Here is a 27,491-nt window from a genome sequence, read left to right on the forward strand (position 1 = left end):
TGTCCAGCAGAAGTGTTCCATTAATACTGAAAATGCATGTGTTGTGTTTAACATGTGCATGTGTTTTTCTGTTTGTTTACTCTTTGGGGTTGGGGGGGGCGAGGGTAAGGGGGCTGGGGGGGTTTATCCAAATGGCCAGCAGCTGCTTTGCTCTGTTTTTTAATGTGTGTACTTCAGTTTTCATTAGTGGATGAAAATGCAGCTCAGTGTGGTTCAGCTCAGTCCAGTTTTTACCAACTTTTGTGTCTGTATTCTGTCTGTTTATTCTGTTTGAGTATCTGTGCCGTGTTTTTAACTAGTGTTAAAAAGGTGAATTATGTTTGTTGTTTTTTTTTTTTTTATCAACACCAATATCCTTGTATTGTTTGTGTGTGTAGATGATCTCCATATTTGTGTTTTATGGTGAGTCTGAAGGAACAGAGTCAGAGTTATTTTGTTTTTTAATGGATAACGCTGCTCAGTTTGAGTGTATTTGTGACTCTGACATGTGTGTATAATGTGTGTATTATGTGTATTATATTTGGATTGTATGTATATTATATGTGTATTATATGTATTATTTGTGTATTATGTGTATTATATGTATTATATTTGTATTATATGTGTATTATATTTGTATTATATGTATATTATATGTGTATTATATGTGTATTATGTGTATTCTATGTGTATTCTATGTGTATTCTGTGTGTATTCTTTGTGTATTCTGTGTGTATTCTATGTGTATTCTGTGTGTATTCTGTGTGTATTCTATGTGTATTCTGTGTGTATTCTATGTGTATTCTGTGTGTATTCTATGTGTATTCTGTGTGTATTCTATGTGTATTCTATGTGTATTCTGTGTATATTCTGTGTGTATTCTGTGTGTATTCTGTGTGTATTCTATGTGTATTCTGTGTATATTCTGTGTGTATTCTATGTGTATTATTTGTGTATTATGTGTATTATGTGTATTATATTTGTATTATATGTGTATTATATGTGTATTCTATGTGTATTATGTGTATATTCTGTGTGTATTCTGTGTATATTCTGTGTGTATTCTGTGTATATTCTGTGTGTATTCTGTGTGTATTCTGTGTATATTCTGTGTGTATTATATGTGTATTCTGTGTATATTCTGTGTGTATTCTATGTGTATTCTGTGTGTATTCTGTGTATATTCTGTGTGTATTCTGTGTATATTCTGTGTGTATTCTATGTGTATTCTGTGTGTATTCTGTGTATATTCTGTGTGTATTCTGTGTATATTCTGTTTGTATTCTGTGTGTATTCTGTGTGTACTATATGTGTATTCTGTGTGTATTCTGTGTGTATTCTGTGTATATTCTGTGTGTATTCTGTCTGTATTCTGTGTATATTCTGTGTGTATTCTGTGTGTATTCTGTGTATATTCTGTGTATATTCTGTGTGTATTCTGTGTATATTCTGTGTGTATTCTGTGTGTATTCTGTGTATATTCTGTGTGTATTCTGTGTGTATTCTGTGTGTATTCTGTGTGTATTCTGTGTATATTCTGTGTGTATTCTGTGTATATTCTGTGTATATTCTGTGTATATTCTGTGTGTATTCTGTGTGTATTCTGTGTATATTCTGTGTATATTCTGTGTGTATTCTGTGTGTATTCTGTGTATATTCTGTGTGTATTCTGTGTATATTCTGTGTGTATTCTGTGTGTATTCTGTGTATATTCTGTGTATATTCTGTGTGTATTCTGTGTATATTCTGTGTGTATTCTGTGTGTATTCTGTGTATATTCTGTGTGTATTCTGTGTGTATTCTGTGTATATTCTGTGTGTATTCTGTGTATATTCTGTGTGTATTCTGTGTGTATTCTGTGTATATTCTGTGTGTATTCTGTGTATATTCTGTGTATATTCTGTGTGTATTCTGTGTGTATTCTGTGTGTATTCTGTGTATATTCTGTGTGTATTCTGTGTATATTCTGTGTGTATTCTGTGTGTATTGTGTGTATATTCTGTGTGTATTCTGTGTGTATTCTGTGTATATTCTGTGTGTATTCTGTGTGTATTCTGTGTATATTCTGTGTGTATTCTGTGTGTATTCTGTGTATATTCTGTGTGTATTCTGTGTATATTCTGTGTGTATTCTGTGTGTATTCTGTGTGTATTCTGTGTATATTCTGTGTGTATTCTGTGTATATTCTGTGTGTATTCTGTGTGTATTCTGTGTGTATTCTGTGTATATTCTGTGTGTATTCTGTGTGTATTCTGTGTATATTCTGTGTGTATTCTGTGTATATTCTGTGTGTATTCTGTGTGTATTCTGTGTATATTCTGTGTATATTCTGTGTATATTCTGTGTGTATTCTGTGTATATTCTGTGTATATTCTGTGTATATTCTGTGTATATTCTGTGTGTATTCTGTGTGTATTCTGTGTGTATTCTGTGTATATTCTGTGTGTATTCTGTGTGTATTCTGTGTATATTCTGTGTGTATTCTGTGTATATTCTGTGTGTATTCTGTGTATATTCTGTGTATATTCTGTGTGTATTCTGTGTATATTCTGTGTGTATTCTGTGTGTATTCTGTGTGTATTCTGTGTATATTCTGTGTGTATTCTGTGTGTATTCTGTGTATATTCTGTGTGTATTCTGTGTATATTCTGTGTGTATTCTGTGTGTATTCTGTGTATTATATTTGGATTGTATGTATATTATATGTGTATTATATGTATTATTTGTGTATTATGTGTATTATATGTATTATATTTGTATTATATGTGTATTATATTTGTATTATATGTATATTATATGTGTATTATATGTGTATTATGTGTATTCTATGTGTATTCTATGTGTATTCTGTGTGTATTCTTTGTGTATTCTGTGTGTATTCTATGTGTATTCTGTGTGTATTCTGTGTGTATTCTATGTGTATTCTGTGTGTATTCTATGTGTATTCTGTGTGTATTCTATGTGTATTCTATGTGTATTCTGTGTATATTCTGTGTGTATTCTGTGTGTATTCTGTGTGTATTCTATGTGTATTCTGTGTATATTCTGTGTGTATTCTATGTGTATTATTTGTGTATTATGTGTATTATGTGTATTATATTTGTATTATATGTGTATTATATGTGTATTCTATGTGTATTATGTGTATATTCTGTGTGTATTCTGTGTATATTCTGTGTGTATTCTGTGTATATTCTGTGTGTATTCTGTGTGTATTCTGTGTATATTCTGTGTGTATTATATGTGTATTCTGTGTATATTCTGTGTGTATTCTGTGTGTATTCTGTGTGTATTCTGTGTATATTCTGTGTGTATTCTGTGTGTATTCTGTGTGTATTCTGTGTGTATTCTGTGTATATTCTGTGTGTATTCTGTGTATATTCTGTTTGTATTCTGTGTGTATTCTGTGTGTACTATATGTGTATTCTGTGTGTATTCTGTGTGTATTCTGTGTATATTCTGTGTGTATTCTGTCTGTATTCTGTGTATATTCTGTGTGTATTCTGTGTATATTCTGTGTGTATTCTGTGTGTATTCTGTGTATATTCTGTGTATATTCTGTGTGTATTCTGTGTATATTCTGTGTGTATTCTGTGTGTATTCTGTGTATATTCTGTGTGTATTCTGTGTGTATTCTGTGTATATTCTGTGTGTATTCTGTGTATATTCTGTGTGTATTCTGTGTGTATTCTGTGTGTATTCTGTGTATATTCTGTGTATATTCTGTGTGTATTCTGTGTATATTCTGTGTATATTCTGTGTGTATTCTGTGTATATTCTGTGTGTATTCTGTGTATATTCTGTGTGTATTCTGTGTATATTCTGTGTGTATTCTGTGTGTATTGTGTGTATATTCTGTGTGTATTCTGTGTGTATTCTGTGTATATTCTGTGTGTATTCTGTGTGTATTCTGTGTATATTTTGTGTGTATTCTGTGTGTATTCTGTGTATATTCTGTGTGTATTCTGTGTATATTCTGTGTGTATTCTGTGTGTATTCTGTGTGTATTCTGTGTATATTCTGTGTGTATTCTGTGTATATTCTGTGTGTATTCTGTGTGTATTCTGTGTGTATTCTGTGTATATTCTGTGTGTATTCTGTGTGTATTCTGTGTGTATTCTGTGTATATTCTGTGTGTATTCTGTGTATATTCTGTGTGTATTCTGTGTATATTCTGTGTATATTCTGTGTATATTCTGTGTGTATTCTGTGTATATTCTGTGTATATTCTGTGTGTATTCTGTGTGTATTCTGTGTGTATTCTGTGTGTATTCTGTGTGTATTCTGTGTGTATTCTGTGTATATTCTGTGTGTATTCTGTGTGTATTCTGTGTATATTCTGTGTATATTCTGTGTGTATTCTGTGTATATTCTGTGTGTATTCTGTGTGTATTCTGTGTATATTCTGTGTGTATTCTGTGTATATTCTGTGTGTATTCTGTGTGTATTCTGTGTATATTCTGTGTGTATTCTGTGTGTATTCTGTGTGTATTCTGTGTGTATTCTGTGTATATTCTGTGTGTATTCTGTGTATATTCTGTGTGTATTCTGTGTGTATTCTGTGTATATTCTGTGTGTATTCTGTGTATATTCTGTGTATATTCTGTGTGTATTCTGTGTATATTCTGTGTGTATTCTGTGTATATTCTGTGTGTATTCTGTGTGTATTCTGTGTATATTCTGTGTGTATTCTGTGTGTATTCTGTGTATATTCTGTGTATATTCTGTGTGTATTCTGTGTATATTCTGTGTGTATTCTGTGTGTATTCTGTGTGTATTCTGTGTATATTCTGTGTGTATTCTGTGTGTATTCTGTGTGTATTCTGTGTGTATTCTGTGTGTATTCTGTGTATATTCTGTGTGTATTCTGTGTGTATTCTGTGTGTATTCTGTGTATATTCTGTGTGTATTCTGTGTGTATTCTGTGTGTATTCTGTGTATATTCTGTGTATATTCTGTGTGTATTCTGTGTGTATTCTGTGTATATTCTGTGTGTATTCTGTGTGTATTCTGTGTGTATTCTGTGTATATTCTGTGTGTATTCTGTGTGTATTCTGTGTGTATTCTGTGTATATTCTGTGTGTATTCTGTGTATATTCTGTGTATATTCTGTGTGTATTCTGTGTGTATTCTGTGTGTATTTTGTGTGTATTCTGTGTATATTCTGTGTATATTCTGTGTGTATTCTGTGTATATTCTGTGTATATTGTGTATATTCTGTGTGTATTCTGTGTATATTCTGTGTGTATTCTGTGTATATTCTGTGTGTATTCTGTGTGTATTCTGTGTATATTCTGTGTGTATTCTGTGTGTATTCTGTGTGTATTCTGTGTATATTCTGTGTGTATTCTGTGTGTATTCTGTGTATATTCTGTGTGTATTCTGTGTGTATTCTGTGTGTATTCTGTGTGTATTCTGTGTATATTCTGTGTGTATTCTGTGTATATTCTGTGTATATTCTGTGTGTATTCTGTGTGTATTCTGTGTATATTCTGTGTGTATTCTGTGTATATTCTGTGTGTATTCTGGGTGTATTCTGTGTTGATGCTGTGTATATTCTGTGTGTATATCTGCTGTTATATTCGTGTGTATTCTGTGTGTATTCGGGTGTATTCGTGTATATTCTGTGTTGTATTCTGTGTGTATTCTCGTGTATATTTCTGTGTGTATTCTGTGTATATTCTGTGTGTATCTGTGTGTATTCTGTGTATATCTTGTGTGATTGCTGTGGTGTATTTCTGTGTATATTCTGTGTGTATTCTGGTGTATATTCTGTGTGTATTCTGTGTGTATTCTGGTATATCTTGTGTATACTTCTTGTGGTATTCCGGTGTATATTCTGTGGGTATTCCTGGTAGATTCTGTGTGTATTCTGTGTATATTCTGTGTGTATTCTGTTGTGTATTCCTGTGTGTATTTCTGTGTGTATTCTGTGTATATTCTGTGTGTATTCTGTGTGTATTCTTTATGTGACTTCTGTGGTATATTCTGTGGTATTCTGTGTGTATTCTGTGTATTCTGTGTATATTCTGTGTGTATTCTGTGTGTATTCTGTGTATATTCTGTGTGTATTCTGTGTGTATTCTGTGTGTATTCTGTGTGTTTCTGTGTATTCTGTGTATTCTGTGTGTATTCGTGTATATTCTGTGTATTCTGTGTGTATTCTGTGTGTATTCTGTGTGTATTCTGTGTATATTCTGTGTGTATTCTGTGTATTCGTGTATTCTGTGTGTATTCTGTGTATATTCTGTGTGTATTCTGTGTGTATTCTGTGTGTATTCTGTGTATATTCTGTGTGTACTGTGTGTATTCTGTGTATATTCTGTGTGGTATTCTGTGTGTATTCTGTGTGTATTCTGTGTGTATTCTGTGTATATCGTGTGTATTCTGTGTGTATTCTGTGTGTATTCGTGTGTATTCTGTGTATTCTGTGTATATTCTGTGTGTATTCTGTGTGTATTCTGTGTGTATTCTGTGTGTATTCTGTGTATATTCTGTGTATATTCTGTGTGTATTCTGTGTGTATTCTGTGTATATTCTGTGTGTATTCTGTGTGTATTGTGTGTATTCTGTGTGTATTCTGTGTATATTCTGTGTGTATTCTGTGTGTATTCTGTGTGTATTCTGTGTATATTCTGTGTGTATTCTGTGTGTATTCTGTGTTATCTGTGTATATTCTGTGTGTATTCTGTGTGTATCTGTGTGTATTCTGTGTATTCTGTGTATATTCTGTGTATATTCTGTGTGATTCTGGTGATTCTGTGTATATTCTGTGTGTATTCTGTGTGTATTCTGTGTGTATTCTGTGTGTATTCTGTGTATATTCTGTGTGTATTCTGTGTATATTCTGTGTGTATTCTGTGTATTTCTGTGTATATTCTGTGTGTATTCTGTGTGTATTCTGTGTGTATTCTGTGTGTATTCGTGTGTATTCTGTGTGTATTCTGTGTATATGTGTATATTCTGTGTGTTCTGTGTGTATTCTGTGTGTATTCTGTGTATATTCTGTGTATATTCTGTGTGTATTCTGTGTATATTCTGTGTATATTCTGTGTGTATTCTGTGTGTATTCTGTGTATATTCTGTGTGTATTCTGTGTGTATTCTGTGTATATTCTGTGTGTATTCTGTGTATATTCTGTGTGTATTCTGTGTGTATTCTGTGTGTATTCTGTGTATATTCTGTGTATATTCTGTGTGTATTCTGTGTATATTCTGTGTATATTCTGTGTGTATTCTGTGTGTATTCTGTGTATATTCTGTGTATATTCTGTGTGTATTCTGTGTATATTCTGTGTGTATTCTGTGTGTATTCTGTGTATATTCTGTGTGTATTCTGTGTGTATTCTGTGTGTATTCTGTGTATATTCTGTGTGTATTCTGTGTGTATTCTGTGTGTATTCTGTGTATATTCTGTGTATATTCTGTGTGTATTCTGTGTATATTCTGTGTGTATTCTGTGTATATTCTGTGTGTATTCTGTGTATATTCTGTGTGTATTCTGTGTATATTCTGTGTGTATTCTGTGTATATTCTGTGTGTATTCTGTGTGTATTCTGTGTATATTCTGTGTGTATTCTGTGTATATTCTGTGTGTATTCTGTGTATATTCTGTGTGTATTCTGTGTATATTCTGTGTGTATTCTGTGTGTATTCTGTGTATATTCTGTGTGTATTCTGTGTGTATTCTGTGTATATTCTGTGTGTATTCTGTGTGTATTCTGTGTGTATTCTGTGTATATTCTGTGTGTATTCTGTGTGTATTCTGTGTGTATTCTGTGTATATTCTGTGTATATTCTGTGTGTATTCTGTGTATATTCTGTGTGTATTCTGTGTATATTCTGTGTGTATTCTGTGTATATTCTGTGTGTATTCTGTGTGTATTCTGTGTATATTCTGTGTGTATTCTGTGTATATTCTGTGTGTATTCTGTGTGTATTCTGTGTATATTCTGTGTGTATTCTGTGTATATTCTGTGTGTATTCTGTGTATATTCTGTGTGTATTCTGTGTATATTCTGTGTGTATTCTGTGTGTATTCTGTGTGTATTCTGTGTGTATTCTGTGTGTATTCTGTGTATATTCTGTGTGTATTCTGTGTGTATTCTGTGTATATTCTGTGTGTATTCTGTGTATATTCTGTGTGTATTCTGTGTGTATTCTGTGTATATTCTGTGTGTATTCTGTGTATATTCTGTGTGTATTCTGTGTATATTCTGTGTGTATTCTGTGTATATTCTGTGTGTATTCTGTGTGTATTCTGTGTGTATTCTGTGTGTATTCTGTGTGTATTCTGTGTATATTCTGTGTGTATTCTGTGTGTATTCTGTGTGTATTCTGTGTATATTCTGTGTGTATTCTGTGTGTATTCTGTGTGTATTCTGTGTGTATTCTGTGTGTATTCTGTGTGTATTCTGTGTATATTCTGTGTGTATTCTGTGTGTATTCTGTGTGTATTCTGTGTCTCTCATCCATCTGACTTCTACATGTGTAAATCACTAAAGGCTGACCTGCGTCCTGACTCCAGCTGAGCAGACATTTCCAACATGCTGATGTCGGACAACACCACAGATATGACGGACAGTGGCCCCGCCCCCCTGCAGAACCACAGATATGACGGACAGTGGCCCCGCCCCCCTTCAGAACCACAGATATGACGGACAGTGGCCCCGCCCCCCTGCAGAACCACAGATATGACGGACAGTGGCCCCGCCCCCCTGCAGAACCACAGATATGACGGACAGTGGCCCCGCCCCCCTGCAGACCCACAGATATGACGGACAGTGGCCCCGCCCCCCAGCAGAACCACAGATATGACGGACAGTGGCCCCCGCCCCCCTGCAGACCCACAGATATGCCGGACAGTGGCCCCGCCCCCCTGCAGAACCACAGATATGACGGACAGTGGCCCCGCCCCCCAGCAGAACCACAGATATGACGGACAGTGGCCCCGCCCCCCTGCAGACCCACAGATATGACGGACAGTGGCCCCGCCCCCCTGCAGAACCACAGATATGACGGACAGTGGCCCCACCCCCCTGCAGAACCACAGATATGACGGACAGTGGCCCCGCCCCCCTGCAGAACCACAGATATGACGGACAGTGGCCCCGCCCCCCTGCAGACCCACAGCGCCCTGCAGAGGTCAGAGTGGGAGGAGTTTGAACCCATCCACAGGTGAAACTCACATTTACATCAGCTCAGACAGATAATTAACAGTCCAGTTCATCACCAGACATTTTGAACTGTCTTAATGATTAGTATTTTTATGAACTGTCAATTAATGCTCATAACTAACAAAATAATTAACAATAAAATCATAAACTCTTAACAGAAAAGTACAGATACTCAGCAGTTCAGGAATGTTTATTATTATTAGTAGTAGTAGTACTGGTATTAGTATTATTACTTTATTTTAATTATCATTAGTAGTTCTGCTATTATTTATATACACATATATATATATATATATATATATATATATATATATATATATATCCTCCTGAGACTCAGAAAAGTGAACGTTTTGTGTTTTTTCCATGAAACCAGGGCTGTCAAACTCATTTTAGCTCAGTTCCACATTCAGCTCAAACTGATCTGCAGTGGGCTGAACCATTAAAACAATAGCATAATAACCTGTAAATAATGACGATTCCAAATTTTCCTCTTTGTTTTAGTGCAATCAAAATTAAATTATAAAAATATGTACATTTGCAAACTATCCAAACAAAAATAATGTGAACAACCTGAAGAAAACCTGAAATTTCTTGAGAAAAATACGTGCAATTTTAACAATATTACACCTCAACTTATCATTTATACATGCATATTACAGATTGGATCTACAAAGGCCCAAAATATTTAATAACAGGAAGAATAATTAATAATTAAAATTTCACTTTCAAAATTTCAGGTTTTTCACATTTTATTGTTAAAGGATAGTTTGTGAATGTTAATATTTTCATCATTTAATGTAAATTTTTTACACTAAAACAAAGAGAAAAATTTGGAGTTGTCCTTATTTATAGATGTAATGTAATATTATATTTTTCACATTAAACTAAGAAAATTTGGAGTCATTATATGTAGGTTATTATGCTATTATTTCAGTTGAGATCGCATTGGTCTGTATGTGGAACCTGAACAAAAACAACTACGACATCCTTGGTTGTTCATATCTTACGTGTACTTTTTCCTGATTCATCTCGTGGGCCGGATTGGACCCTTTGGTGGGCCGCATTTGGCCCCCGGGCCGCATGTTTGACACCCCTGCATTAAACAGACGTCTTGATTGGAAACTGCATAATACAACCGTTTTTCAGATACATTTTAAAAATAATTTTTATTTATTTATTTGTTTGTTTGTTTGTTTGTCAATGGTATGTCCTTTGCAATGGACAACATTTTTAAGCAAAACTGAAACTTTTGACCCCTACAGAGGACAAAAATGCATTCCTGGGTCTCAGGAGGATATATGTATGTATATATATATATATATATATATATATATATATATATATATATATATATATATGTGTGTGTGTGTGTGTGTGTGTGTATATTTGTTTTCAGCTGAATTGTTTCACTAAAGTGTTTCAGTACAGCCTTTTACTGCTACTCCATGTTTGTTCCAGTTATACTTCGATTACATACTTTGATTATATACTTCCAGGGTTCATTTTTGTTATAGTATTATATACGTTGCTGTTTTTCGGAGTATTTAAGATCAGAACAGTAGATATTTTACAGACGTAGAATGTCATCTGTCTATTCTCTGTATGAGGTCATATTCAGTCAAGCCGACGGTCATTCGTCTGTGTGTGTGTGTGCGGGTGTGTGTGTGTGTGTGCATGTGTGTGTGTGTGCGTGTGTGTGCATGTGCATGTGTGTGTGTGCGTGTGTGTGTGTGTGTGTGCGGGTGTGTGTGTGTGTGTGCATGTGTGTGTGTGTGCATGTGCATGTGTGTGTGTGCGTGTGTGTGTGTGTGTGTGCGTGTGTGTGTGTGGGTGGGTGTGTGCGTGCGTGTGTGTGTGTGTGTGCGTGTGTGTGTGTGTGGGTGGGTGGGTGTGTGTGCGTGTGTGTGTGGGTGGGTGTGTGTGCGTGTGTGTGTGGGTGGGTGTGTGCGTGCGTGTGTGTGTGTGTGTGTGTGTGTGTGTGGGTGTGTGTGTGTGTGTGTGTGTGTGTGGGTGTGTGTGTGTGCGTGTGTGTGTGTGGGTGTGTGTGCGTGCGTGTGGGTGGGTGTGTGTGCGTGTGTGTGTGTGTGTGTGTGTGTGTGTGTGGGTGCATAAGTGGAAGTTAAGTCCAGACTAAAGGGCATCAGTGACATTTGTGGCGTGTAATGACGCCCGTTCGCCGTGTAACGCCATCGGAGGGTAGAAAATCCTTCCACGTGTCTGGTCGTCTGTGTGTGACTCAGCTGAAGATATGAGGCTGCAATTAAAAAACACCAACAGCAGCTCGTTAACGTTTATTAAACCATGTGTGAGGGTGCTGTCAGTGCCCATTTATCCTTTTACTGCACACGTTTATTCACTATTGTATTCAAAAATACTGGTGTTACTGCTGTGACGCAGATCACAGTTAATTTGAATATATTACCTACAATAGCTATGATGCAAATTAGTGACGTTAGGTATTGTCGTCATCATAGTAATTAAGCCTTAAAGACCCAAACATCCACCGACGATCAGAACCATCTACTGATCTAAACTGTTTAATACCTGTTCATCCACTAATTCTATCAATCCATGTCAGTAACTGGTGTAAAATACAGTTCTTCATCTTTTCATGGTCATCAGATATGATCATATTTGGACATTCAGAGGCTCCATAGTTACCACGGAAACGCCGTCATCTTCTACAACTCAGGTGTCAAACATGCGGCCCAGGGCCAAAGGGTCCAGTCTGACCCCTGGGTTGAATTTGTGAAAAGCAAAAAATCACACAGAAGATATTAATCATTTTAGTTCAGGTTCCACTTACAGACCAATTTAATCTGCAGTGGATCGGATCAGTTAAATACTACCATAATAACCTATATATACTCACAACTCCAAATTTTTCTCTTTATAAATGTAAACATTTTCATGTCATTTTATTGTATTTACACTAAAACAAACTAACATTTCACAAAAACATGAATAACCTGAACAAATATGACCATTTTGGAATGTCTGAAGTGTAATCTGATCAATATTCTGCCTGTTATTAAATGTTTTGTGTGTTTGTAGATCCACTGTGTCTGTAAGTTATAATAAACACGTGTAAACGATAAACTGAGACAGAATATTGTTAAAATTGCACTTAGTTTTCTTTAGAAATGTCAGTTTGTTCATGTTATTCACATTGTTTTAAAGGATAGTTGGTAGATGTAAACAGTTTCACCGCATGATTTTACTTTTTTCGCTCTTAAACATAGAGGAAAATTTGGAGTTGACATTATTTATATATTATTATGTTATTATTTCACTGGTTCGGCCCACTGCAGATCAAATGTGGCTGAATGTGGCCCCTGAACTAAAATGAGTCTGACAGCCCTGGTCTACAACATTGATCACCAGTAAAACCCATGAGGTTGGATCAGTCGTGGCTTTTCCACTGGACATCTGTGCAAAACTATATAGCCTGGATGTAACAAAAATAACTTGCACATAAAAATTTAGCTAATGGTAAAACAACAATTTCGCCAGAACTCTCATTTTTCAAAATTTTTTTTCCATTTTTAAATGTTTTTGTGCTGGCAAGAGGTGGTTTTTCGGGTGTAGCGAAATTGGTATATCATGTAAAACTGCAATGGAAAGACATTTTTCTGCAACTACAGTCAAGTGAATAAAAAAAAAAAAGCATGTTGACGAACGTTATAACAAGAGAAGAAGAAGGGTTTTAAAAGAAGCATGTATGTGTGGACACACCAGAAAATGGATCATTTTTAATTTAGTACGAGATAGAGGGGTAATATATAATAATAATAAATATATCTGTAAATCAACACCATATTTATGTTCGTCACCATCTTTATGGAATGACTTTTCGTGTCACCTCACGATAATAAATAAACAAATTATTGCATTTGTGATTTAATAGAAAAACTGAGATTACACACTTCCGTTTTTTTGACATTTAGTATTCATTATCATTTAATTAAATGTAGAAAAATACATGATATACTCTGAAAAAACACAAAATACAGAAGATAATATTATAATAAATAGTGATAAGTCACTCAAAGGTGCTGGAGACTTTTGTGCCCAGTTTTTCCTCAGATCTGTCAAACCTCAGTCACATCCTCAGTATCATGACTCTGTAAGTCCTTCTGTCGTTACTCACCTGAATCTCTTGCATTACGATGAACAATTTCAAAGTGTCATCCACCAGAAACAAACCATGTGTTTACAAACGAGCCGGGAGGTCACTCGGGCATCTTCAGAATTTTGTTGCGACGTGCATTGTGGGAAACGAAGGCTTGTGCAGTCACCTGACAGCAGCAGCTGGAACAGACACGATCAGAAACGGCAGGAGCTCCCTTCCTTCTGTGCATATTCCTCCACCGTTTCCGCATTTCCGTGTGTTACTTTCATCCATATAATATCACATGGTTGCACTGCTGCTGCCGCTGTCAGGTGGCTGCGTGAACCTCTGTTTCCCACAATGCACATCGCAACAAAATTCTTCAGATGCCCGAGTGACGTCCCGGCTCGTTTGTAAACACATGGTTTGTTTCTGGTGGATGGAACCAAGAAACTGTTAACGCAAGAGATTCAGCTGAGTAACGACAGAAGGACTTACAGGTTCATGATACTGAGGAAATGACTGAGGTTTGACAGATCTGAGGAAAAATTAGTCATGAAAGTCTCCAGCACCTTTAAAAAAAGTCAGATATAAATGAAAATCCAGTTTTGGAAGTGCTGCTAAAGTAGTTCTGGGTCTTTATGGGTTCAACTATTTTTTTAATCTCAGGTTTGTCGATTATTTTATTGATGTTTCCATTGATCAGTTATTCCCCTCACCAACCCAGACAAGACAAAAATGATCCTAAAATCAGCAGAAGGTCATGAAATGAACACTGTTACATAAACAGGAGGTTGAACCTGATCCATGAGCGTCAGGGGTCAAAGGTCACCAGGTCACATATGTACGTTCACAAAGAGTGGAACAGCGGCTCAGTAGAAAAACACTGACATGGAAAGGGCAAAAAATGAACTAAATAACAACAAATGAACAAGGAGTATGTACTTAGTTACCTATTAATTAACTATTAATTAGTGTTTATTATTGTGTAAATAACTAACGTTAATATTTTCATCATACCATAGTGAGTAATATCATAAAAAAGGTAATAAATTAAAGTCCTTCACAACAGTTTCAATGAATTATTGCAAATATTACTGAATACAAATCTATTATGTAATAAGTATTAACTAACAGTTAATTATCAGGTAATTAATTGTCTAGAATTGAGCATTTACTATAATATGTAAGACCATAATTAATGTTAATAAGAGGCTTTTATTAACATATTACTGTTTTTCTGTTACTTTTTTAATTAATCTTCATGAACCATTAGAAATTATGCAAATTAATACTTTAGCATAAAATCAATAGATAATTACCAGACACATTTATGTTAATTTATGTTTATTACTGTGTTTTCCGATGCTATGTAATATATGCATTTGATGACTGAGTCGCAATGAATTTACAGCATAAATATCAGTTATGATGTAATCAATGTTAATTAACAGTTAATTAAGTGATAACTAATACGTCTAGTATTGAGTGTTTATTAAAGTAGTTTTTTTAACATGTAATTCATGTGAACAATGCTTTATTAAAAGTTAGATAATAGGTATTATAATGATAACAAATATAATAGATATATAGAAATAGAATATAATAGAAATGGATTGGAAGTTTTTTGTTTTTTAAATCCTAACATAGGCACCATTAGTAAATATTCACAGGCAGTCGTTAACTCATTATTAACTATAATTGTTGCAAATTATTTAAGTAAATAACTGATATAATGCAATGAATTATTGCAAATATTCTCCTCTGGAACCCAAGAAAGTACAAGTTTTGCCTTTTTTAGATTACTTTTTTATTATTATTATTATTATTTTACTGATTTTACTGGAATGTCGTTTGCAGTGTACTGGGTTTTTTTTTGCACGTGTTGTTTGTTTTTGTTTGTTTTTTTAAAGTAAGTTCGGAATGTTTTGCTGCTTCTCAGTTGAATATTCCTGCATAAATCTCAGTTATGAATTAATAAGCATAAACTAACAGTTAACGACCAGTGCTGATCGTCGACTAAACCGGTCTTTTTTAACGTGTCAAACCTTAATATGAACAATGCTTATTAACAGGTAATACTTATTACTGGTTGTATTTATCAATTATTTCTCTATGGTATTTATTTTATAAATCCTGCAGTTAACACAAACATTATTAGTAAATATTCATAGGCAGTCGTTAACTCATAATTAACTATAATTATTGTTAATTATTAAGTAAATAAGTGATATGATGCAATGAATTATTGCAAATATTCTCCTCTGGGACCCAGGAAAGTACAAGTTTGGGCATTTTTACATTCCTTTTTTTATTATCATTATTTATTTATGTGTTTATTTTACTGAATGTCGTTTGCAGTGCACAGTTTTATTTTGTGTGTGTTTGTGTTGTTTGTTTTGTTTTTTTAAGTACAGTTGTGAATGCTGTGCTGCTTCTCAGTTGGATATTCCTGCATAAAGTCTCAGTTATGAAGTAGTAAGCATTAACTAACAGTTAATTAACAGCGCCGATCCTCAACTAAACTGGTCTTTTTTAACGTGTCCAACCTTAATTTGCATAAACAAAGCGTTATTATTGAAGGCCTGGCTGTGGATAATGCGGTGGAGGTGGAATGAAGTGATAGCACAGAAAGAGAGAGAGGGAGAGAGAGAGAGAGAGAGAGAGAGAGAGAGGGCACGTAGAGAGAGGGAGAATGTGTTGCAGTCAGAGGGGTCTATATTGGCCATGTGAGTGTGCACTGAAGCATTCTGGGGCTTCGTGTTTCAGGCCTTATAAGGACCAGGCCCCTGAGTCTCTGCTCCGTCTGCTATTCTTAGGCCGGCTGTCCCTCACCCTCAGCAACCCTGCAGACCAGAGCCTCCTGTGCACCCATAATAATCCACTAAAGGTGCGTTTTTGCATCATTTCTGCTGGTTTCACTGGTTTCCTGTCACCGCAGTCGTCCTGTTTTGACGCTTCCAGAAACTGGAGCTGCAGCGTTTTGGTCCTAAAGCTTCAGAATCTGGGCTTTACCCCTCTGTGTGTGTGTGTGTGTGTGTGTGTGTGTGTGTTTGTGTGTATATGTGTGTGTGCATATCTGTGTTTGTCCACAGCACCTGACCCACCCACCCACCACCAACCACCATCAGCACAAGCACCACCACCAGCACCTCCACCCCCTCCACTGGTGTTGGTCCTGGGAGCAGACGGTAGAGGCAGCCAGCGCCGATAGGGGATAAGCTTGGCCTGGAGGAGGACCACCGAGGAGGAGAACCCACTAGGAACCGGGACACCAGGACTTGGACGTGGTTTTTGGATCCGACATGAGCGGCGCATACACGGTGACGCTGAACGGCCCCGCGCCGTGGGGCTTCAGACTACAGGGGGGGGAAGGACTTCAACATGCCGCTCACCATCTCCAGGGTAAGGACCCCTTTAATGATGAAATGAAGACCCCCCCCCAGCCATGAATGTGTCCATGTGTTGAAGAAAAAAAGTAAAAAAAAAAAAAACAACACATAAAAAACAAATATGGAGGCAGATTTTACTGTGAAAAACCTCTGAATATTTACAATTATAGAAAAAAAAAAAGATCATGATTATGACAGATGCTGAATTCAGTGCAGATTATTATGTTTTTTAAGGGTAAGGACCCCTTTAATGATGAAGGACACCCCCCCCCAAGCAATGAATGTGTGTGTATTTGAGACAAAATATAGCGTGTGTTCTAGAAAAAAGTCCAAAAAAAACAAAAATGGAGGCAGATTTTACTGTGAAAAACCTCTGAATATTTACAATTATAGAAAAAAATAAATGAAAATGATTATGATAGATGCTGAATTCAGTGCAGATTATTATTTTCTTAACATATCTTTATGGAGATTTCGTCATACTGTGGAGATTATTGGAATTAAATATCCTCCTGCAATGCAGAGTTTCACAGCTTTACTTAAAAAACAACAAAAAAAAAACACTGTCCACTGCAAAAAAATGTGTCTGAAAAAACTGTTGCTTCATGCTAAGACAATTATTTAAAATAAAAAAGTAAAAAAAATATATATGAAATTGAGATTTCATCATACTGTGGAGATCATTACGTTAAATATCCTCCTGAGACCCGGTAATGCAGAGTTTCACAGCTTTAGTTTTTAAAACAGCAAAAAAAACGCTCTCCACTGCAAAAAAAATCATTCAAAAAATGTCTGAAAAACTGTTGCATCATGCTAAGACAATTATTTAATATAAAAAAGTCAAAAAAGACACACAACAACCAGATTAGACCAAATTGGAGGCAGATTTTACTGTGAAAAACCTCTGAATGTTTACAATTACATTAAAAATAAATGACTGATTATGATAAATGCTGAAATCAGTGCAGATTATTATTATTACTTGAAAAAAAAAAGTCCTGTCCACTGCAAGAAAAATCATAAAAAATGTATCTGAAAAAACAGTTGCATCAGGCTAAGACAATTTTTTTACATAAAAAAGTCTAAATATTTACTTTCCTTACATATAACACCTATAACAGCTATGTTGCAAATAAGTGACATTAGGCATAAATGGAAAAATAATAATAATACAACCAATATTCCAGTCTCAGATATGTAGATTATTGATCCGTTCCTTCCGTCAACAACACAAACAAAGTAAAAATGATGTAAAATCAGTAGAATAGTAACAGTAACAGTGCCTCCAAACCTCAAAACAAACCTCACGATATCAGTTTTCACTGTAATTCTCTTTATGCTGTTGTTTTATTGACTGTTAAATGCTGCACAGTGTCTACAAAGGCACTTACGAGTAAAAAACACGATTATTATTAGTAGAATGCCATGAAATTAACAACTGAAACAAGGATTTGAAACTGATCCGTGAACGTTTAGCAGCTCCTCGTTATAAAAACAGTGGAATATTAGGGAATAAAGGTCAAATGGTGCTAAAGTTTCACCTGAAAATCACCTTAAACGTCGACGGCGGGTGCACGTACTGTACAAATAAATGCCTGTGCGTGATCGGAGCGTGCAGGCGGCGCGTTATGTAATGTAGCTGTACGTGACGGTGATGATGACATGGAGGCTCCGATGGAAGCGCCGGAGAGATTTCGAGAATGGAGCAGGACGACGGAAAGACGGAAATAGTCTGAGTGGAGCGGAGCTACTGATGAGGATGAGGATGATGATGGCGAATATATCCAATCCAACTTTATTTGATTTCATATGTTTTTATTTTGAAGCTTTCTTATAGTCCAGGTTTGAAATTCCCAGATTGGTACATTATGCTTCATTTTTAATGTCAACAACACATGACAAACACACTTTCAGAAATAAACAGCATTGATAGAGTGAGAAAAGAGGAAGGAAAGAAGAAGAAGGAAGAAAAAACAAAGAACAAAACAAAAAGGACCAAAAAAACCCCCACAAACATACATTTAACATCTCTATCTGCCCCATAGCGACAATGTTTATTATATTATATTATATTATATTATATTATATTATATTATATTATATTATATTATATTATATTATATTATGACGTATTTTCTACTTGTTTTATCCTGTTTACTGGTGTTTTATTAGTGTTTTTATTGTGGCCAATGCAGCTTAGTTGCATTATTCAGTGCATTTATAATATAATATCCTTCTGAGATCCAGTAAGTAACAGTTTTTTGTTTTTTTTAATATTACATAATTGCCTTCATTGGAAATCATATGATGCTGCACTTTTTCATATATATATACATATTATTATTATTATTATTATTATTATTTTGGGACTCAAGGACACCATATAGTAAAACAGGACAGTAGAAAACAAGCCATGAAACAGAGGAAAAAGTAAAAGGCAGGTTAAAAACTGGACTGTCGGAACTTAACTTTGCTAAAAATGGTGGTTTTACGCTCAGATTGAACTCAAGTCACATGACAGTAAACCAGCTTCAAACCTAAAATTGACTCTTGTGGCAGATTCTCACTCATCCATGTGATTAAATTCGCTTTATTTGGTTCCTGTTGAATTAAAACTCAAAGCTTAAACAGTTCAAACTCGTGTCGAACAGATCTCAGCTGACTTGTGCAGCTCGCTCGCTCAGAACGGTCTGTGTATTTACAGCATTTCCTTTAAATAGACGCCGATGAAGAACGGTAGAGTTACACGATGTGGACAAAAGTATGTGGACACGTTGCATTCAGGTGTTTCTTTTCTAACAGGGGTCTGGGATACAAAACAGAAATGACTAATGACAGAATATAGTTTTATATTATGGGATAAATATTATCACATTGATTAGATTGGTTTAAATTATCTTTGCTTCTAAAATTTATTTCAGCATTGATTTTTCTTTTTTTTTTTTCCTTTTTTTTTTTTTTATCCATGACTAAGATTTTAAATGTTCTACCTCTAAATTTCTAAAATATTTTTCCTGCTCTGATTGTAAATAATCATTTTCTACCACAACTAACCATCTACTTTCTTCACATCTCACTTAAACTTCAAGGAAATATTGATGTTTATAAACTGTATGGACATAAATATTGGGACACATCATGTCTGCAGCTGTCAGATGTCCTGTTCATGAGGATTTGAAATAAAAACATCAATATTTCCTAAAGGTTTCAGTGAGATGCGAAAAAAGTAGATGGTTAGTTTTGGTATTTACAGTCAGAGCATGAAAAATATTTAGAAATTTAGAGGTAGAACATTTAAAATCAGTCATGGATTTAAAAAAAACAACATAAAAAGCATATTTATCACAATCTAAAATTGTGTCCCAATACTTTTGTCCATATCATGTATGTTGATGCATTAGTTTTATTCTCACTAACTGAAGGAAGAGTTCATTTTTGGACAAACTACACAACTTATTTGCACTGTAATGGTGTAAAACTACAATATAAAATATAAAATACCCAAAATAGACCAGAATTTAAAGATAGAACATTTAAAATCATAGACATGGGTTTAAAACAAAAGCAAAAAATCAACTATCACATATTTGTCCCAATACTTTTGTCCATATTGTGTGTGTTGATGCATTGATTTTATTATCACAAACTGTAGGAAGTGTTCATTTTTGGACAAACTACACAATTTATTTGCAGTGTATTGGTATGAAACTACAGTATAGAATATTAAATACCCAAAATCGATCCGAATTTAGAGGTAGAGCATTAAAAATCATAGTCCTGGACTGAAAAAAAAAAAAAAAATCAACGATAACATATTTATCACAATCTAAAATTGTGTCCCAATACTTTTGTCCATATTGTGTATGTTGATGCATTAGTTTTATGAACACTAACTGCAGGAAGTGTTCATTTATGGACAAACTACACATTTTATTTGCAGTGTTTTGGTATAAAACTACAATATGGAATATAAAATACCCAAAATAGAGCAAAATTTAGAGGTAGTACCTTTAAAATCATAGTCATGGATTTAAAAAAAATAATAATAATAATCTGTAACATATTTATCACAATGTAAAATTGTGTCCCAATACTTTTGTCCATATTGTGTGTGTTGATGCATTAGTTGTATGAACACTAACTGTAGGAAGTGTTCATATTTGGACAAACTACATAATTTATTGGTATAAAACTACAATATGGAATATAAAATACCCAAAATAGACCAGAATTTAAAGGTAGAACATTAAAATCATAGTCATGGATTAAAAAAAAAGCAAAAATCAACGATTGCATATTTGTCCCAATACTTTTGTCCATATTGTGTATGCTGATGCATTAGTTTTATTGTCACTAACTGCAGAAAGTGTTCATTTTTAGACAAACTATACCCTTTATTTGCAGTGTATTGGTATAAAACTACAGTATAAAATATAAAATACACAAAATAAACCAAAAATACAGTTTGAGTTTAATGTGTCAAAGCAACAAAAAGATAAATAAAATGATTCTTTTCTGAGTTTTATTCCTATATTTGTGTTTCTATCGTCGTTTTTCTGTGCACAAAAGGACAAACTGATGACAGATTGACATACAGTCTGTGGGGGGGGGGTGCACATACCTGGGTGGGGGGGTGAAAATCCACATTCCCACCCCGCCTTCCATCCACTCTCATCTCCACAACACTTCATTGTTTCCTCTGATCCTGGATTAAGTCGACATGGTACCGGTGGGTTTATGATGGGATGTTCTCAGACAGGTTCACATCAAAAACACCAACAGGTCGCCGTGACGACCGGGTTTGCCGTTACCGTTTGACGTAACAGCCTCAGGTTTGGATTTCAGCCGACTTTGGCCAAGAACTAAGAAAAGACAGAGGAATGAAGACGGGGAATTCCTGAACGAGATGATCCGTGATGCGTTTACTGTCTGAAAAAATGACGTTCGGTGAAAAAAATATTGACATGAGCTGATGTTTGGGTTAAATTATTAGTATTTATTTATTATTTAGTTTCTATTGAAGCATAAGAAACACAACATCTTCCGGTCACATTCAGCTTGTGACATATTCCTCACAGACGGTTGAATTCCTGGACGAGATGCTCCGTGATGCGTTACTGTCTGAAAAAATTACATTCGGTGAAAAAATACTGACATGAGCTGATGTTTTTGGCTTAAATTACTTTTTTTGTTTTTTTTTTTAAATTTTGTTTTTATTGAAGCATAAGAGATACAACATCTTCCAGGACACATTAATCTGTGACATATTCCTCACACTGTACATATTTAAAAACAAAAAAAAAAAACATTCTCTGTCCCACTTTCTTAGGGATTAGAAGTAATTTTTTATTTTATTTTATTTTTTTTTCTTTTTCAACAGGATGGACATATCTAGGTTTGTATAACATTCAATAGAAAAAAAAGATTATGAGCGATATTAATGCAGAATGAAATAAAAACGTAAAAAAAGCACATTTTAAATCGAATAGTCTCCTTGTATATCACCATGGTAACATTGGCTTGTATTGTTTCACAGAATTTTCCCATTTTTTCCCAATGTTTCACGAATATTTCTAATTTTAGAATTTTTAACAGTGAGTGTGTTTTTTTTTTCATTCTGTAAATGTCACATGTTATTTGAAGTTGTGGCTTCAATTCATCAAACACATACTGTTTTTTTTTTTTAAATCCTGGGGCGTATATTTTATTAAAAACCATCTGTAAAATCCACTCAACTCTAGTTTTCCCATCAGTATCAATTTATACAATAAAAATACATATTTTCAGCTACAGTGTGTGAACTGGGTAATATTGTACCATATTCAGTGAAACCAACAGAAAATAGTACAGTTTTTATCACAGCTTTTACTGTGTCCGTTGCTGTCGGGTGGAAACCTCTTATGTCCAAACGGTTCTTTTTAAGGAACGGTACAAAGCGATGTGTATTCGAAATAAATGAATGGAGTTGAAAGATGTAGACACAAGTTTGTTTTTTGTTTTGATTGAAATAATTTAGATTTTTACACACATTGAAAAATCAGACAGATACACAAACTATATACTTTCAGAGAGTGGGTGTAAAAAAAAACAAACAAAATAATATTTACGACACAAGTTGTTTTCATGGTTAAATATTTCTAAAAATGACCAATAGAATTGTTTTATGACAAAAAAAAAGACCAAAAATGGACTTAGGAGGTTTCTGATAGTGACAATATCTGTTATATTATATTATATTATATTATATTATTTTATTTTATCTTTTTCTACTTGTTTTATCCTGTTTACTGGTGTTTTATCTGTGTTTTTATTGTGGCCAGTTCAGCTTAATTGCATTTTTTCAGTGCATTTATGACATAATATCCTCCCTGAGATCCAGTAAGTACATTTTTTTTTTTTTACATTACATAATTTCCTTCATTGGAAATCATATGATGCCACACTTTTTCAGATATAAGTTTTGTTTTTGTTTTTTTTTATTTAATGAAATATCCTTTGCAGTGGATTGTTGTTTTTTTTTCAGTTTTTTTTGTATTTTTATGTTTTGTTTTTTGTTTTGTTTTTTAGATAAAGCTGCATTTCTGGGTCTCAGGAGGATAAGAGGAATTTTAATGTCTCACCATCATAGTCGGAAAAAATGGCGTTACTGATGGCGCTCGAGATCGTTTCCGCGCGTCTGCCAATATAAACGCAACAGCAAAAGCAGAAGAACATAGTCGAGGGGTGTTTTAATGTAAATAGACACAGAACGACTGAAAAAGAAGAGTCTGATGGAAGGGGTGTATGAATGTCAGCGGCACGGTGTTGGGGGGGGGGGGCATGTGTGTGAGGATGGGGAGTTGGGGCGGGGGGGGGGGGCTCAGTGGGGTCAATCACAGTGAAGCTTCAGGCATCAACAGCATCACTTATTTTTAACTCTTTAACGATGTTGAGTGTAAGGTTAGAGCTATACTGTATACCCACGGGGGCCCAGCCTCCGCAGACCCCCCATGTGTCCGTTTAACACTAAAGTCTGGCTTGTGTAAGGTCCATGACCCCCCCACACCTGAAGGTCAACACATGCACAGCCAGGTTTTAGTGCATTAACAGTCAAATGGGGACGGTTGTGGAGGAAAAAAGATACAGCAGTGTGAAAAAAAAACAGTAAAAATACATGAATATTAGATAGATAGATAGATAGATAGATAGATAGATAGAGATAGATAGATAGCTAGATAGATAGATAGATAGATAGATAGATAGATAGATAGATAATGACCAAAATGAAGAACAACAATCAATGAAAAATGAACAAAATGCAATAAAAAATAATAATAAAAAGAATAGGCAAGAAAATGAGCACAAATAAACACAAATAAGTACCACAATGAACAAAAAGAGCAAAATAATGAAGAACATTGATAAAAATGACAAATATAAGCAACAAAATAAGTACAATCATGAGCAAAATATTCAAGAAAATGATGAAAAGGACAAAACAAATAAGTAACACAATGAACAAAAGAACAAAAATAATGAAGTCAGATAGAAATTAAAATATAAGAATAAAAATAAATACAAGAGCAAACACACAATACATAATAATAATAATAAGAAGAAGAAGAAGAGGAAGAAGAAGAAGAAGAAGAAGAAATTTAGAATTTTAAGAGAAATGGTGGAAAATCAACAAACAGGATCAAACATGAAGGTGAAACAAATAATAAATGAGCAGACGGATAAAATGACAGACTTTAAAATATACGACTTAAAAGGTGAAAAGAAAAAAGGTAGAACATGTATAGTTGCACAGTTTCGACTCAGAAAGAAACAACTTAGTAAAAAACTAAATACATTAAATACATTCATAAACTGGAGGAAAACTATAGTTGAAACGAAAGCACCAATAATGTAAATGAACAAACATAACATGAAATTGCAGGTAAAACCAGCTTTTTTAGAATCTAAACTAGTCTCAGGAAGCAGAACCCTTCTCTAACATCCGAAACATTCATACTTTTATTTCATTAGACTCATAACATAATTGCTGAAATCCTATTTTTGGCCCAAATTGTGATATAATGTAACTTTACTTTCCTAACTCGAACTTCTGCTGCTTCATTTCATGTATGGTTCATTTTTTATGGTTTTGCCCAATTTGCTGCTTCAGTTTTTTGGAGATTTTGTCCATGTTTCTTGTGGTATGTTGAAGAACGATGACTATCACAGTTTTGTAAACGATAAAATAATAATAAAATTGATGCAAACCGTCAGTTTGTGTCTCTGACTGTTCCTCCAGTCGTACATGACGTATAGTTTTACATAAAAACTGAATTGTATGTCGTGTTTTATCATTTCATTGTATCATTTGTATTAAATTTACATTTAAAACATCCATAACCTGAAAAAAAAAAAAATTAACATTATTTTTTTGTCCACAGCTTGCCTAAAACCAGATAAAAACTAACCACTAAAATGAAAATGAAACCATAAATACAGTGAAAATCCCAGTGTGGTTGTATTGAGATCCCAGTTGGGACACATTCAGGACCAGGCTCGTCTGTACTTTATGTATTCATTTATTCATTTATTTATTTATTTGATCAGGGTCCTATTATTTCAATTTTTAAATGTATAACGACACATACAACTGAACATGAAACTAGATAGATAGATAGATAGATAGATAGATAGATAGATAGATAGATAGATAGATAGATTAGATAGATAGATAGATAGATAGATAGATAGATAGATAGATAGATAGATAGAGTTTCATACAGAAATACATACCCTCCTTCAAATCTGTGTGCATACATATATACAGTACACATATATACAGGGTGTGGTTTGTGGGTTTGTCGGTGGTTCTTCTTCACTTCAGATGTGCTATCTTCTTTCTTCTTGTCTTCTTCTGCTCCTCTGCTGATCTGTCGTTTCTGTTTGTCGGTGGTTCTTCTTCACTTCAGATGTGCTTCTTCTTTTCTTCTTCTGCTCCTCTGCTCATCCCTGGTTTCTGCAGCCGTAGAACCTGATTAGACTGGTAGATTAATCAATGCCCTCGTCTGCACGGCTGATGGCTCGTTTATTTTGCTTCGTCAGCTTTTTCTCCGTCACCTTTAAGGACTGGATTGATCGGCTGTTTTTACCCAAACAGAATAAATATGAGTGTGGAAGGAGGAGCTTTTTTCCACCATCGACTGAACTGAGACTGAAACTAAAGGAACCGTTTATTCTAATCTGAGCAAAGTGGAAACAGATGGTTTTGGAAATGTAGCTGTACCTGGTATATATTATATTATTATATTATATTATATTATATTATATTATATTAGATTAGATATATTAGATTAGATTATTAGATTAGATTAGATTAGATTAGATTAGATTAAATTAGATTAGATTGTTAAATTAAATTAAATTAAATGATTTAAATTAGATATATTAGATTATGTTAAATTAGATTAGATGAGATTAGATTAGAGTAAATTAGATTGGATTAGATTAAATTACATTACATTACATTACATTACATTACATTAGATTGGGCAGAATCCTCAGGAAATGGAGGTTCCAGTAGCAGCACAACACTGAATATACACTGTAAGATAAGATAAGATAAGATAAGATAAGATAAGATAAGATAAGATAAGATAAGATAAGACTTTACTGTGGGGAAATTTGGCAACTGACAGCAAATGCAAAAATAAAGTACAGATATAAGAAAATATTACATAAAAGAAATATAACAAGACAAAGAAAAGAAAATAGATAATAAATATGAAAACATTCATGAAAAACATCAATTACACATTTGAAAGTACCAGTAGAAATAGTAAATAATAAAGTAGTAATAGTAATAAATAAGTCATTATGCTGTAATATTATAATATGTATATATATAGTTTAATACTCACAGGATAATAATAATTATAATAAAGTGATAATACTAATAGTAGTCGATATGTTAATAACATAAACATGTAATGGTTAGAATAAGTTGTGTTTTTCCTGAATAATGTGCCACTGGTTCAAGTGTGTCCTACTCTTCTATCCCCCCCCCCCCATAGATAACTCCTGGCAGTAAGGCGGCCAGCGGCAGCCTGGCCCAGGGCGACATCATCTCAGCCATCGACGGGGTCAGCACCGACGGGATGACGCACCTGGAGGCCCAGAACAAGATCAAGTTGGCCACCCACAAACTGGCACTGTCCATGCTCAAGTAAACACCCCCCCCCCCCCCCCCCCCACACACACACACACACAGACCCCCACCCACACCCACTCCCACACACTGCCTTATCACAACACCACCCTCTGAACATCCAAACATTTGTCTTTCTAGATCAAGACGCCCTGCACCGGTTCCCACGGCAACCCCACGCATGGACTCCCCCATGCCCGTCATCCCCCACCAGAAGGTAAAGCCCCACCCCCCACCCCCACCATCATAAAACAATCACAGAACCTCAACGTGCAGATCAGCTGTTCGTCTGTTTGTGTCCTGTCTGTTTGTCCAAGTTCTACAATACAAACACAGTGTCCTGCTGCCCCCTAGTGGAAGATATGTACAGTACAGCTGCAGAACACAGAGGTCAAAGGTCAGGAGGAGAGACAAACAACACCATCTATCTATGATAAGATAAAATAGCAGCAAATACAAAAATAAAGTGCAGGGAAGACTATTCATATATGACAAATATTTATTCTATTTTTATTCTTATTTTTATTTTTATTTCTGTATCTGATTTCATTATTTTTTTCCTTTTTGTTCATTGTGTTACTTTTTTTTTTTTTTTTTACTATTCATCATTTTCTTGAATATTTTGTTCATGTTTTTACTTATTTTGTTGCTTGT

At 34.5% G+C, this 27,491-nt stretch overlaps 1 protein-coding gene across 1 annotated transcript; it reads left to right on the forward strand.

The window, feature by feature from the left end:
- Positions 1 to 16,064: 16,064 nt before the first annotated feature.
- LOC115410453 (LIM domain-binding protein 3-like) lies at positions 16,065 to 27,087 on the forward strand. Its single transcript, XM_030122110.1, is given in 5 exon segments — positions 16,065 to 16,155; positions 16,361 to 16,630; positions 16,632 to 16,670; positions 26,704 to 26,855; positions 26,979 to 27,087. Coding segments are annotated over 4 exon segments (360 nt in total). The 5' UTR covers positions 16,065 to 16,155; positions 16,361 to 16,570.
- The last annotated feature ends 404 nt before the right edge of the window (positions 27,088 to 27,491 follow it).

Source organism: Sphaeramia orbicularis, chromosome 19 (genome assembly GCF_902148855.1).
Source record: "Sphaeramia orbicularis chromosome 19, fSphaOr1.1, whole genome shotgun sequence".
In the NCBI taxonomy this organism is placed as follows: domain Eukaryota; kingdom Metazoa; phylum Chordata; class Actinopteri; order Kurtiformes; family Apogonidae; genus Sphaeramia; species Sphaeramia orbicularis.